The sequence below is a fragment of the Thunnus maccoyii genome, chromosome 12, assembly GCF_910596095.1.
Source record: "Thunnus maccoyii chromosome 12, fThuMac1.1, whole genome shotgun sequence".
NCBI classification, from domain to species: domain Eukaryota; kingdom Metazoa; phylum Chordata; class Actinopteri; order Scombriformes; family Scombridae; genus Thunnus; species Thunnus maccoyii.
In genome coordinates this window covers 32987826-33002674 of record NC_056544.1, presented here as the reverse complement: position 1 = coordinate 33002674, position 14849 = coordinate 32987826, and the positions used below count along the sequence as shown (strand labels likewise).

At 44.6% G+C, this 14849-nt stretch overlaps 2 protein-coding genes across 5 annotated transcripts in view; one reads left to right on the top strand and one right to left on the bottom strand.

The window, feature by feature from the left end:
- The window catches only part of si:dkey-97a13.12, a 16049-nt gene extending 14804 nt beyond the window's left edge, over positions 1 to 1245 (top strand). For all 4 annotated transcript variants that reach the window (XM_042428117.1, XM_042428115.1, XM_042428114.1 and 1 more), the window contains exon 6: positions 68 to 1245. In XM_042428117.1, the coding sequence (XP_042284051.1) occupies positions 68 to 275 (208 nt within the window). In that variant the 3' untranslated portion in view covers positions 276 to 1245. The remainder of the gene's footprint in view (positions 1 to 67) is intronic.
- LOC121908242 (transcriptional activator Myb-like) lies at positions 945 to 14849 on the bottom strand. Its single transcript, XM_042428110.1, has 16 exons — positions 14748 to 14849; positions 13986 to 14039; positions 13742 to 13835; positions 11141 to 11212; positions 10794 to 10889; positions 10292 to 10512; positions 9540 to 9741; positions 8146 to 8325; positions 7880 to 8005; positions 6976 to 7086; positions 6750 to 6889; positions 6135 to 6234; positions 5838 to 5927; positions 4864 to 5757; positions 4144 to 4246; positions 945 to 1698 (listed from the first exon to the last, which is right to left on the bottom strand). The coding sequence occupies exons 2-15, from the start codon at positions 14009 to 14011 to the stop codon at positions 4157 to 4159; spliced, it is 2442 nt and encodes an 813-aa protein (XP_042284044.1). The 5' UTR covers positions 14012 to 14039; positions 14748 to 14849; the 3' UTR covers positions 945 to 1698; positions 4144 to 4156.

Here is a 14849-nt window from a genome sequence, read left to right as displayed (position 1 = left end):
AGGTTGTTTGAGAACAGAACCAGAAATCAATGTAATTGTTTACTTAAGTGTGTGTTTCTTCCTCCAGTGGTCGCAGCACTCCGAAGCTGCTGAGGAAAAACAGCATCCGGCGACCACTGGGACTCGATGGCCCCTCGGTGGCGGCGGCTCCTCCTCACGGCTCCCCCAGCCTCCTCCACCGAGTCCTGACCAAGTCCAGGAGGAAGAGCTGCCCCCACCTTCCCCACCCTCCACCGGACAACGGCTCCGTCAACACGGCCTTCCAGCCAGACTAAACAACAGCAAAACTCTCTTTCCAAGATACCTGCAAAATAATTTAGCTTATTAATTTTTATTAGTTTAATTCAATCACCGAACTCGAAAAAACTGAAAACGTAGACAATAAGACAAACCACGTTGTGGTGGAGAATTTGACCAAGTCATCTTCAAGTCACTGAGGCCACATCCAAGTCAACAAGGTCAAGTCCGAGCAGTCGAGGTACCATGCGAGTCGTCAGGAGGTCACGTCTGAGTGGAGAGGTTGCTGAGGTCATGTCCAAGTCAATGAAGTTATGTTTGAGTCACCTCCGTCGTGTCCAAGTCTTTGTTCTAGTCACTGAGGTCAAGTTGAGTTTGACGAGGAGTCAGATTAGTCATACAGACGTTTCCTTCTTGTATTTGACGTGAGAGCAGTAAAGTTTCAGTCTTCATGTTTCTGGATTCAACAGGAAGACGCTGATGACGTTCTGAGAGACACCATCTGGGTTTTGAATTGTGATGAGAAGGAAGCAGCTTTAAACTGAAGCCTCCTGATGAAACGATGGAATTGTCCTTTATCCTGAATCACTTTAAGCTGATCTGAGACGTTTGGACCTTTTTTGGTCACAAAATTGGACATTAAATGTATTAAAATGTGAGTCTAAATGACGCCTGTTAGTACTTCAATAATACTCAACAATCCACAGTCATGTTCAGTCTTTTATTGCACATCACACCTGACATCACAAAATGTAAAACAAGATGAGAACCACAGTGTTTGTTGATGAATCCTCTAAAACATCTGAATAAAGTGCTGCAATCAGGTTTTTGTGCAGATTCTTTTTGTCAATTCACAAGTTTTCAGTGCAAAACAATTGAAATAAAACAGTAAATATAAGTGTTTTGTTCCAAACATTCACTGCATATGAAGCTTCATCAAACAGAAAACAATAAAATAATCTCAGTATTGATCAGGCATCTGATACTTGTCAGGTTTACTCTGAATTTAAAAGGTTCAGCAGACGTTCAGTTTGGATCCAAAGTGCAAAAACTAGTTTGAAAAGTGTCGTCGTGTCAAAAACAGGAAGTGATCAATCACATCGAGCAGTCAGAATCAGGAAATCAATCAATCAATAAATACATTCATACACAAATGTTTAAACAGACATACAGTTCATTTAAAAATATAAAATCTACCAGATAAATCTGACTTCTTCAGTAAAACCACAACAAGCATTAAAAAGTTTGTGTTCAATTATAAAAAGAGTTTTTGTTAAAATACAGTTTTAATCAAATAAAATCATTAAAATGTGCGTGAAGATGTTTCCTGTTAACTGCTCAATAAATTAATAAAACATCTGTTACAGTTACCAGCTGTGGGGAATAAATCAATAAACTGCTGACTCATGATTGTCAGGTCGACTCAGCAGAATGAAACTGAAGCTGCTTCTGTTTCTGTTCCTGTTGGAATAAAACACAACAATCAATCATCAATTCATCGACTAACTGCAGCTTTTATTCACATTATTGTCATTTCCTGATTGATTTCTGTATTGATTTATCTGCAGTGATTTGTTCTGTTTGTTCCCTTTTAGAGTCAATAAGCAAAGAATCAGCTGAGTCAATATTAGCATCAGAGTTCATTCACATCAACCTGCTGGACTCTATAATCAATGAGGGGCTGATCAATCTGCAGCAGCTGAGAGGAAATATTGATAGAGATAATATCCATGTTTTAATACCGAGTCGTTCTTTCTTTTAAAGGAAACTGGATTCAGTTCTTTTTAAAGGATCATTCTGCTGATTTTCTATATTTGTCTTCATGTTTGGATCCAAACCAGAACTGAACTGATCTACTAACATGTTCATGTATTAACAGCTCAACAAACATCTGTAATTTACTGGAGACAGAAACAGTTCAGAGTGTTTTGATTCATGCAACAACCTGAAGCTCTGACCTGAAAACGTGACTCCAGATGTGAAGACCAGAGGTTGTGATGGCTCATCTCCGCCTCCACAGGCTGATTCAGGCAGGAAACCCAGAAGGTCAGATATCAGTTATATATATATATATATACAGTCAAGTCTGAAATTATTCATACCCCTGGCAAATTTTGACTTAAAAGTTACTTTTAGTACAAGAGGCATCATTGTGGAAATAAATATTTCTCAGCTTTTATTTACATTTGAACAAAAAGTGGCATGTCCAAAATTATTCATACCCTTCTCAATAATCAATAGAAAAGCCTTTATTGGCTATTACAGCAATCAAACGCGTCCTATAATTGCTGAGCAGCTTTTTGCATGTCTCCACTGGTATTTTTGCCCATTCATGTTTAGCGATGAGCTCCAACTCTTTCAAGTTGGAGGGTCTCCTTGCCATCAATCTGATCTTTAGCTCCCTCCACAGATTCTCAAGTCTGGGCCACTGCAAAACGTTAATGTTTTTGTCCGCTAACCATTTCTTCACCACTTTTGGGTCGCTGTCATGCTGAAATGTCCACTGGTGCCCAAGGCCAAGTTTCTCTGCAGACTGCCTGACGTTGTTGTTGAGAATCTTGATGCATTGCTCTTTTTTCATGGTGCCGTTTACTGTGATTAGGTTCCCTGGTCCACTGGCTGAAAAACACCCCCAAAGCATTAGGTTCCCACCACCATGTTTGACAGTGGGGATGGTGTTCTTAGGGTTGAAGGCTTCTCCTTTTTTACACCAAATGAAGGATACATCATTGTGACCAAACAATTCAAATTCTGTTTCATCTGACCATAAAACAGAAAACCAGAAAACCAGAAGTCTTCTTCTTTGTCCAGATGAGCATCTGCAAAGGCCAAGCAGGCTTTTGTGTGCCTTATCTGGAGAAGTGGCGTCCTCCTTGGCCTGCGTCCGTGGAACCCAGCAGTGTGCAGTGTCCGTTGGACTGTCAGCCTTGAGACGTTGCCACCAGCAGAGCACATATTCACCAGGATGGCCTTGGTGGTGATCCTTGGATTCTTTTTCACGTCTCTCACTGTCCTCCTGGCCAGCACAGGTGTCACTTTTGGCTTCCGACCACGTCCTCTGAGATTTTCCACAGTGCAGAACGTCTTGTATTTTTTGATAATACTTTGCACTGTAGTCACTGGAACTTGAAAACATTTAGATATGGCCTTATAGCACTTTCCTGACTTGTGAGCAGCCACAATGCGCAGTGAGCTCCTTTGTCTTAGCCATGACTGTCCACAAACCAACTTCGGGGAATTGCTGTTTTTCATTAAAACAGCTGTTCCCAATGAATCAGGGTAATTAGGATGCTTTAGAACAGCTTGGACTATTTGGAATGGTCTAGAACTTTGGATTTTCCCATAGACTGTGACAGTTTGCAAAGGGTATGAATAATTTTGGACATGCCACTTTTTGTTCAAATGTAAATAAAAGCTGAGAAATATTTTTTTCCACAATGATGCCTCTTGTACGTCGTCTTATTATCTTTTGGGAGAAGCTTGTGTCATTTCCAGTCAAAAAAAACCTTGCTGGTTGAATAAAAGTAACTTTAAGTCAAAATTTGCCAGGGGTATGAATCATTTCGGGCTTGACTGTATATATATATATTCAGTTATATAACTGAACAGGATCCACAGTGGTTTTGTCTTTAATTTCTTTTTTTCAGAACAAAACACTGCCAGCATCACACACAGCGCTTCAGCAGCCATGACTGACAATCTCTAGACCCTCCTCATCGACGACCTATGAACTTGCGCAAGGTTGTGATTGATGATTGGTCGGGGACATGCCTGTAGTCTCCCGACCAAGACACAGCAAGAATTTATGGCACTACGATCGCCTACTCTGACACGGTGACCATCCTGATGGACAGAGATATGGCGCGGTCTGATGGCGGCGTTAGACTAAGACGTGCAGATACTCACAGCAGCCGGTCAGTCAGGGCTCCGTGTAGAGTCGAGCCTGCTCTGTCAGACTCATCTGGTCGTCTGTTTTCCCAAACATCACCACCTGCAACTCACCGCTCAGCTGTCAACACAGTAACACATGAGGGTATTCATTATACTACTGTACTGTATTTAAAAAGGAAGATAATAAAACATAAGAGGTTAGCTCCATGGTTTAACTCCCAAATCCACAAATTAAAGCAAACATTGCGAAAATTGGAAAGGATTTGGCGTTCCACCACACTGGAAGAATCTCGCTTAGTCTGGTAAGATAGTCTTAAAACATATAGGAAGGCCCTCTGTAATGCCAGAGCCGCCTATTACTCAGCATTAATAGAAGAGAATAAAAACAGCCCTAGGTTCCTTTTCACAGGTTGTAAACAGGTTGATTGTGTTGTAATCGTGTAACTCGCCTCAGACTGCATCTGGTTTCATGCAGCTACTGTGCTGCATAAAAACTCAAACCGCCACATGAAGGATGTGCTTTGCTACATCATGTTACCTTTTTAATTTGACCTTTTAATCAAATTGTTCTGCTTTCTTTCAAAATAAATGACGTTTAGATCAGTTATTCTGTCGTACAGCTGCTTTTAAACATGTTGTTAGCAGATTGAATTGTGTAATGACTTCATATAGTTTGATAAACAAACCTTCACATGAATCAATACTGCGATGCTTTAAAATCAGGCCGGTCCTCACCTCGAAGGGGTTCAGTCTGAATGCAGGACAATCTGGGGAGGGCTGGTAGCCGCCGGGCTGCTGACACCACCACACCTCCACCTGTCCATCCAACGGGAAGCAGCCAAACTCCTCACAGCCCAGGACCGAGCTGGACTCCCTCTGGACCTCTGAAGTGGAGCTGGACTCCCTCTGGACCTCTGAAGTGGAGCTGGCTTCCCTCCGGACCTCTGAGGTGGAGCTGGACCCTGTCTGGACCTCTGAGGTAGAGCTGGACTCTGACTGGGCCTCTGAGGTAGAGCTTGACTCTTCCTGGACCTGCTGGATGGAGCTGGACCCTGTCTGGACCTGCTGGATGGAGTTAGACCCCGTCTGGACCTGCTGGATGGAGCTCGACTCTGTATAGACCTGCTGGATGGAGCTGGACCCTGTCTGGACCTGCTGGATGGAGCTGGACTCTGTCTGGACTTGATGGATGGAGCTGGACCCTGTCTGGACCTGCTGGATGGAGTTGGACTCTTTCTGGACTTGATGGATGGAGCTGGACCCTGTCTGGACCTGCTGGATGGAGCTGGACTCTGTCTGGACTTGATGGATGGAGCTGGACCCTGTCTGGACCTGCTGGATGGAGCTGGACCCTGTCTGGACCTGCTGGATGGAGCTGGACTCTGTCTGGACTTGATGGATGGAGCTGCACCCTGTCTGGACCTGCTGGATGGAGCTGGACTCTGTCTGGACCTGCTGGATGGAGCTGGACCCTGTCTGGACCTGCTGGATGGAGCTGGACTCTGTCTGGACCTGCTGGATGGAGCTGGACCCTGTCTGGACCTGCTGGATGGAGCTGGACTCAGTCTGGACCTGCTGGATGGAGCTCAGCAGACTCTCACCCTGGACCTGTAGGATAGAAGTCAGCAGCTGCACATGAACAGTGGGGACCAGCTGATGGAGGACTTTCTGGTTCTGAGACATGAGCGTGTTGAGTTTGAGTCTCTGACCTCGGAGCTGCTGCTGGACTGCTGGCTGTCGGGATCAATGCTCCGCTCTTCCCACGTCAGATTCATGATCCTGCTCGAACAAACTGAAACCTGAACCACAAACAGAAACTGGACTGTGCTGAACCGAACTCCTGCTGACACGACAGCAGAAAAAAATCAAAGCCTTTAACAGTTTTGGGACCATCTTTTTCTGCACAGGTGGGATTTAAAATACAAGAACACTGTCACACTGATCGTCAGCTGATCGTCGGCTGATCGTCGGCTGATCGTCAGCTGGTTACTGGTGTCTCCTCTCACCTCGTCCTGGCTGCTGCTGTTGTGGATCTTCAGCGGCGTCGGGGTTTGAGGAGCTGACATCCAAAACGCTCTGATCTTCTCTCTGATCTCCGTGGGCGTCCTGAACACAACACTCATCTCAGTTTAAGTGTTTCTAATCAATATATTTATCATTTATTGTCTCAAGTACACACACAGATCAGAGCTGCAACGATTGGTCAGTTAACCCAGTGGTGGGCAAATAGTGGCCCGTGGACCAGATCTGGCCCTGCAGCAAAAAAATTTGTTTTGACTTTCATAGTTTAGTCAAAACTTGTTGAACTGTGGTTGCATCATACTATTGTTTAATATGTGAATTCAACAACTTCAGCCTGTTTTTGTTGTTGCACACTGAAACATTCACATGAATCAGAGTTCATTCCTCCTCAGATCCAAACACAAGTTTGAGTTTACAGATGTAAAACTTTGATCTACTGATGCAGCGTTTTCTATTAGCCTCAGAGAGAAGTAATAAAGAAAGTAAATAAGTTTAGTAAATACTACAGAAATAAGTCAGTGACAGAAAGAGAAGACAGTAATGTAGAATCTATTTGAAGAAGTGTTGTCTGTGTGACCTCTGACCCCTCCTGGACGTACTGTGTGGTGTGTGTATGGCTGCAGTGCAGACAGCCGTCGTCCTGGTTGCTGTAGATGGAGTGTTTGAGGGAACACACGGGGGTGGAGGTGAGAGTCGGCCGCTGCAGCTTCAGATCCTCGACACCACAGAGACTGAAGAACTGAGGACACACAGAGACATCAGCACTGTTAGTGTCTGGACTCCAAGAGGCAGTTCTAGAGCCAACAGCAGCAGAATCATCTTCACCTCAGAAGGTGAGAGGGTGAAGGCTCCCACCAGGTTGTTTCTGCTCCAGCTGGAGTCCATGAAGGAGGCTCCGTCCTCGCTGCTCATCAGCTGCTCCTTCATACCTGCAACCTTCAGATAACAGCAGCCTGTTTTCACCTGTTCTCTTGTTCATACAGGCAGGAAGTCACACACACAGCTGAGAGCATTAATCTCTCTTGTCATGAAGAGAGACTGAAGACATGAAGCTTTCAAATAAGCACAATTTTTTTTACTCAAGTCAAAACATTTTCAACAGCAATGTGTGTCAATTTGAGGAACGAACCCATGTGGCCCCCTGTGGGTAAGTCCATGCAGGGCCCACAGCGGTTTTGCACTTTTGGGCCCCAGTGAGGGTTTTCTGTGGGCAACCAACTGTGGGCCCACATGAGCCCCCCTGTGGGATATTCCCTAGCATAGTGTGAGTACACTGTGGGCCGGCCCACAGTGTACTCACACTATGCCCCTAAGGGAGCATGCTGCGGGCCCACAATAGCCCCACATGGGCCCCATAGTGTGGCCCATGTGGGCCCCACACTATGGGGCCCACATGGGCCACACTATGGGGGGTTATGTCGGTGACACTGCTGTCACCGACATAAAGCCAAACTTTACTTTTAATGATAACAAAGAGAAACGTCCTCCCCTCGTCCTAAATTGATACTAGAGTACTTCCTTGTTTTCTGAATCAAGTGGTGCATAAGTTGAAGCAGCCAAAGTGTCTGTGTTTGACCAATCAGAAACAGTCATCCCTGCAAACCCCGCCCCCATATTTCCTGTACTTTTGGAAAATAAACCCCTCCTTATGAAACACAGAAGCACCTGTTTGACCCCTGAAGGTTTCAGCAGGTGTGTGTTTCTGTGAATCAGATGTTTGGACTCTTACGTAGCTCCGGCTCAGATCGATGACAGTCGGGTCGGCGTCCACTCTGTGCAGGCAGGCAGAGAGCGCCACCGGGTGTTTCAGCGATGACGTCATTTCCTTCAGGCTGCAGCTCCAGCTGTCTGGATTCTGTGATGGAGGTCAGATTAGTGTGAGAGCAGACGGCCTGAAAGACGACACTGAGGGCTCTAAAAGCTCAGAAAGCAGCAATGAGAAGCTAAAAGCCTCAGCTGTGTCAAAAATACAGAAATATATAAAAGCTGATTTACCTCCTCCATCAGCTCAACCGGCGCCGCCAGCTCGCACACGCTCAGTGAGGAGTCGTAGCTTGATGAGGAGGAGGGGCCACAGATGGAGGACAGGTGGGCGTGGCTGTGATGGCGTCCACACACGCTCAGATCACTGGAGGTGCAGCTGGACTCGTCCCTCCCACTGGACAGACTGTCTGCCTGCTGGAGGAAGGATCATCATCATCCTCAGCAGCACCAACATTATTATTATTCATATTATTCTCAAGCATTGATGGATGGATGATGGATGGATGATGGATGGATGATGAATGGATGATGAATGGATGATGAATGGATGGATGGATGATGATGGATGGATGTATGTATGTATGGATGATGGATGGATGGATAGATGGATGGATGGATGGATGGATGATGATGGATGGATAATGGATGGATGTATGGATGGATGGATGATGGATGGATAATGGATGGATGGATGATGTATGGATGTATGGATGTATGGATGATGGATGGATGGATAGATGGATGGATGGATGGATGGATGGATGGATGGATGGATGGATGGATGGATGATGGATGGATGGATGATGGATGGATGGATAGATGATGGATGGATGATGGATGGATGGATGTATGGATGATGGATGGATGGATAGATGGATGGATGGATGGATGGATGATGATGGATGGATAATGGATGGATGTATGGATGGATGGATGATGTATGGATGTATGGATGTATGGATGATGGATGGATGGATAGATGGATGGATGGATGGATGGATGGATGGATGGATGATGGATGGATGGATAGATGATGGATGGATGATGGATGGATGGATGGATGGATGATGAATGGATGGATGGATGATGATGGATGGATAATGGATGGATGGATAATGGATGGATGTATGTATGGATGGATGGATAATGGATGGATGTATGTATGGATGGATGGATAATGGATGGATGTATGTATGGATGGATGGATAATGGATGGATGTATGTATGGATGGATGGATAATGGATGGATGGATGATGGATGTATGGATGATTGTTGGATGGATGGATAGATGGATGGATGGATGGGTGGATGGATGGATGGATAGATGGATGGATGGATGTATGGATGGATGTATGGATGATGGATGGATGGATAGATGGATGGATGTATGTATGGATGGATGGATAATGGATGGATGGATGGATGTATGTATGGATGGATGGATAATGGATGGATGGATGATGGATGTATGGATGATGGATGGATGGATGTATGTATGGATGATGGATGTATGGATGATGGATGGATGGCTGTATGGATGATGGATAATGGATGGATGGATGATGGATGTATGGATGATGGATGGATGGATGTATGGATGATGGATAGATGGATGGATGATGACCTTGGCAGGGATGTTAGCTGTGCTAGGGGGGCTGCAGGTCTTGGATGCTGGTCTGATGGAGGAGGATTTGGAGGAGTTAGAGGAGGAGTTGAATGAGGAGGTGATGGAGGAGTTGGGGGCGTGTAGGACCTGCAGATACCCCTCCTTCTCCACCTTCCTCTTCAGGGTTGAGTTCCAGTGGTTTTTGATGGAGTTATCTGTCCTGAGAACAGAACACAGATGCTGCTTCAGACAGAATAGAGATCATGTGATCATCTCATGCCAGCATGAAGCCACCATATGCTGCGTTCAGGTCCGGCTGGGTTACTGTAATGCTGGTTCTGACTTGTAAATACAGTTCAGTATCAGTATCTGAGTCCTAATTACAGCTGGGAAACTACAGGAAAGTAAAGGAAAATCAGGTTTCTTTTTAAACACATTTTACATGTCAGAAAATAATTGACTGTGAACTATGTGGTAGTGGATTCTGGAGTTAGACCGCTTTTCACCATTTCTGTGTTCAGGATTTTTGGGGGGGGCCTGAAATGGTGGATCTGTGATGTAGAAGGGTGACTAGCATGACTCCCCTTCTAACACTACATAAGAACTAGAGTGCCTTAGCGTCCATACATTGGCGAGGAAAATGCTGGGTAGGGATAGTTAGCCTTAGCTTAGCCATTAGCGCTCCTCCCGTTTGTCCTTAAGAGGCCACCGTACAGTTGATACCAACCTTTCCTCTGACAGACAGGTGACTGAGCAGCCGGCCTACGTACCTGCCAGGCAGCAGCTTGGAGATGTCGGCCCAGCGGTTTCCCAGCAGTCTGTGCGCCTGACAGATGATGCGGTCCTCCTCCAGCGTCCAGCCGCTCTTCTTCACCGTCGGGTTCAGGTGGTTGTGCCAGCGCTCGCGGCACTGCTTCCCGTTTCTGCTGTGCAGGTGTTTGGCGATGAGTGACCAGCGCTTCATGCCGAACTTGCGAACCAGCTCGATGACCTGCAGGACATCATTACATCACAACACATCATCAGGTTAGAAAAAGTTCTGACCAACAGCTGATTCCTGCCAGAGACACGTGATCACCATTGCACTACAACCGACTAATCAATTAATCCAGAAAATAATCGACAGATTAATCATTAATGAAAATAATTGTTAGTTGGGCCCAAGTCAAGGTCAAATAGTACCAAGGTTAAGACCAACAGTCCTGGGAGGAAGGATCATCTGTTTGCTGATCAGCTGACCGGCGGCCATGTTGACCTACAGAGAGTCTTTACCTTCTCATCCTCGTCCTGAGTCCAGGGACCTTTGACCAGCTCGGGATTCTTTACCTGCTGCCACCTGCGCTGACACTCCACATCTGACCTTTGACCCTGAGGCAGAGCAGGAACAGAGTCAGTCTGTCTGTGCTGCGTTCATTCCACGTCAGATTTGAACGTAAATACGAGCTCCCTCTCACCTGCTGCTTCTGACTACATGTTAAACTTTTTCACCACAGTTCATTACAATCAGCTGCATCTGCTGTAGTTTGTGTCCGGAGTGATTTATCGAGTTAAAACACAGAAATGTTTCTGAGTGGAAACAGGAAGTCGTCTGTTCTGCGATGTAAAATAAAACGACTCACTTTGAAGTGAAGAGAAACTGAAGACCAGCTGTTTGATCCAAACTCCTTCACTAGTCTGTGCAGCTTCTCATCCTGAGGAGGAAGATCATCATCATCATCATCAGACTAACATACACTGATGTGGGACAGTAAAAATCCTGGTTACTCAGGATTTACACTCCTTACAATATCCGATATATCTGTCCACGTCCTGCACGTCACTTCTGTCTTTTCCTTTGATTTATCTTTATTTTCTGACATCGTGATGTAAAAACATCAACACTTACAGTAATAACATTTAATAAAGTTAATTCAGTAAGAATGAGTCTAACAAAATACACACACACACACAAACATATATATATAAAAAATTAGAGATGCACCGATCAATCGGCCACTGATCAAAATCGTCCGGTTTTCAGCTGTTCAGCCGCTGTTGAACAAGCAGAACAGAAGTTACATACGATGTCTTTAACTCTCCTCTCATCCACAGCCGCTTCTAAACATGCGTCTGGTGCTGGAGAAACGCTGCAGGCCAGTGGGTTTTACTACCAAGCCAGTTCTAAACTCTCAGTCAGAGATGAATGCTATCACGACGGTGGATATGAACTTCCTTTGTTAACTCAGGCTTTCTGCTTCAGGCTCTGTGCGGGTCCCCATAAAAAGGGGCGTTTGGCGTCATTTGACTCTTTTTCCGCACAAAACGACGGAGCGAAGGTGTGCCGCCTGCTTCAGTCAGGAGGAACAGCTCATTATAACGGAGAGCTATGAAGAATATAAATACATCATCACAGCAAAAAGCAACACTGTTACTGCAAATAAAGTGAGAGATGAATGCTGGCAGAGAACTGCTGATCGTGTAAATTTGTTAATTAAAACACTAATTCATTAATTATGTAATTAGTTTATATACTTATTTTACCACTCAGTGCCTCCCACATCCAGAGCTCTTAAATTGAAACATTATACCGTCTGACTCTGTCCCATAATGAAGGATCAGTGGAAAACACTTTAGATTAATATTATAGATTTAATAATATCTGTGATAAATACCAATAGACCAATCAATTTTATTTTATTATTTTTGTTCAAAGTATTTCATCATTAGTTTTTTGTTTTTTATAGTTTTTTTTATTATTTGAAATACAGTTTGATCTATTGTAACAGAATCCCGCAGTAACCCAAACCTCTTGTACTATTACAAATTTACATTATAACATCAAATCAATAGTAAGTCTGATAAAAGACTAATCAATATTCTAATCGGTGTTCTGATAGCTGTAGTACCAGCAGTGTTAATCAGGTAGTTAGTGAAAGTTCAACGCTTTTTATGTCCGATTTAAGCCGAAACTCAGAACATAACCTGCTCCGGACCAGGTTAAGTTTGCAGCATCAGTTACCACGGCGATGTAGCAAGTTAACAGAGATTTACCACGGCGATGTAGCAGGTTAACAGAGAGTTACCACGGCGATGTAGCAGGTTCACTGAGAGTTACCAAGGTGATGTAGCAGGTTCACAGAGAGTTACCAAGGCGATGTAGCAGGTTCACTGAGAGTTACCATGGTGATGTAGCAGGTTACCAGAGAGTTACCATGGCGATGTAGCAGGTTCACAGAGAGTTACCATGGCGATGTAGCAGGTTCACTGAGAGTTACCATGGCGATGTAGCAGGTTAACAGAGAGTTACCATGGTGATGTAGCAGGTTAACAGAGAGTTACCACGGCGATGTAGCGGGTTAACAGAGAGTTACCAAGGTGATGTAGCAGGTTCACAGAGAGTTACCATGGCGATGTAGCAGGTTAACAGAGTTACCACGGCGATGTAGCGGGTTCACAGAGAGTTACCATGGCGATGTAGCAGGTTCACAGAGAGTTACCATGGCGATGTAGCAGGTTAACAGAGAGTTACCATGGCGATGTAGCAGGTTCACAGAGAGTTACCACAGTGATGTAACACGTTAACAGAGAGTTACCATGGCGATGTAGCAGGTTCACAGAGAGTTACCACGGCGATGTAGCAGGTTAACAGAGAGTTACCACGGCGATGTAGCAGGTTAACAGAGAGTTACCACGGTGATGTAGCAGTTTAACAGAGAGTTACCACGGCGATGTAGCAGGTTAACAGAGAGTTACCATGGCGATGTAGCAGGTTAACAGAGAGTTACCACGGCGACTTCGTGACATTGAAAACCCTGCAGGCTTAACATACCTCGCTAACCCCTCTGGTAAGCTGTGTTGTTTTCACTAGCTCTGAACGCGGCGCTGTGAAGCTAGCCCTAATGGGAGAGAGGACTTCCTGTGATTTCTCGTAAAATAAAAACGGTTTTATTCCTGGTAAAAAGCTTAGAAAGGCCTCCTGCACCCCTCGTCTAAACCAAACTCAGGACGTCCAGCAGGTGAGAACATGTCTGATTGTGTGCTGCATGTGTGAAAGGGAAACTCCAGAAAATGTCTGGACCTGATTCTCCAGCAATGTCCAGAGTTCATATGTGAACTATGTGTGTAATACTTCTGTGTACCTGCAGCTGTTTCACAGTATAAGTCCTCCAGCTGCTCTACATGAAGGACTTTTACTGTGAAGGACCTGATGCAGGAAGTAGCCCTGAATACTAACATGTTACCTCGTCTTTTGTCCATCCAGGCTTCTGTAGAGACACTCTGGAGAATCGTCCATCCAGACCTTTACGTCCCAGACAGCCAGAGCGGCTCTTGGTGCTGAGACACATGACACACGTTATGTTAAAGGACCAATCAGAGCGGTTCGTCATGGTATCAGTTTCTGCATTGATTATTTATATCTTTGTTTATAGAGCTGCAGGTGAAATAAAGACAATATAATGATCAATAACGAACATCAGCTCTCACCAGGACCTGCGACTTCTGCTGCTCATCACTGCTGCTCGTATGAACACTGACACACTGAACACACACACACACACACACACACACACACACACACACACAAACACATATTCAACAGGATCATCTTCAGCAATAAAAACATTTTCATGATTAATCCACCAAACACACAACTATTGTGAACACAAAACATATTTACATTTCAGATTTTAGCAATCACTCATCAAATGAATTGATTAGTTTCCAACTATTTCATTATTTGGACTTCACTGCTTCTCCTTTTAACAAGTTTAAATGGTGCAAAAAGCTGCTAAACATCATTATTTATGTTTCCTTTAACTCTGAATCAGAAGCTAACAGAAAAAGACATTTTGAGGTCTGAAAACTGAGATTAGTCACCAGTTTAACCTTTTGAATGCAACAAGTGAATTTATCATAATTATTCGGGAAATTATTGAAGCCAATTTCTGCTTGTAAAAGAAAACTAAAATCAAAGTTAGTCATGATTTTTAGATGCTAATAATAATGAAATTGCCGCCGTTTTTTTTAAACAGAAAACAGGCTGGTTTGACAGTTAACGTTAAGCTAGCTGGCGTTAGCTGCAGCTAGCTGCCGGAAGGCGGTGAACTGGAGCCGTTAAATGAATTTAAAGTGATACAAACGGAGATTAAACCGGGAGGCTTTAAGTCCGGTAAACCGCTGTGTTCTCTGCTCCGGTACATTACCGGCTGTGTTGTCGCGTTTAACGGCGGATATCTGTGAACTTACCGGCGGCGGTTAGAGAGGAGAGGCTCGAGATGCTCCAGAGCTCGAGCGCAACAGAACGCAGAGGGGGCTGACCGCTGATTGGTCAGGACGCGACGTGACGTC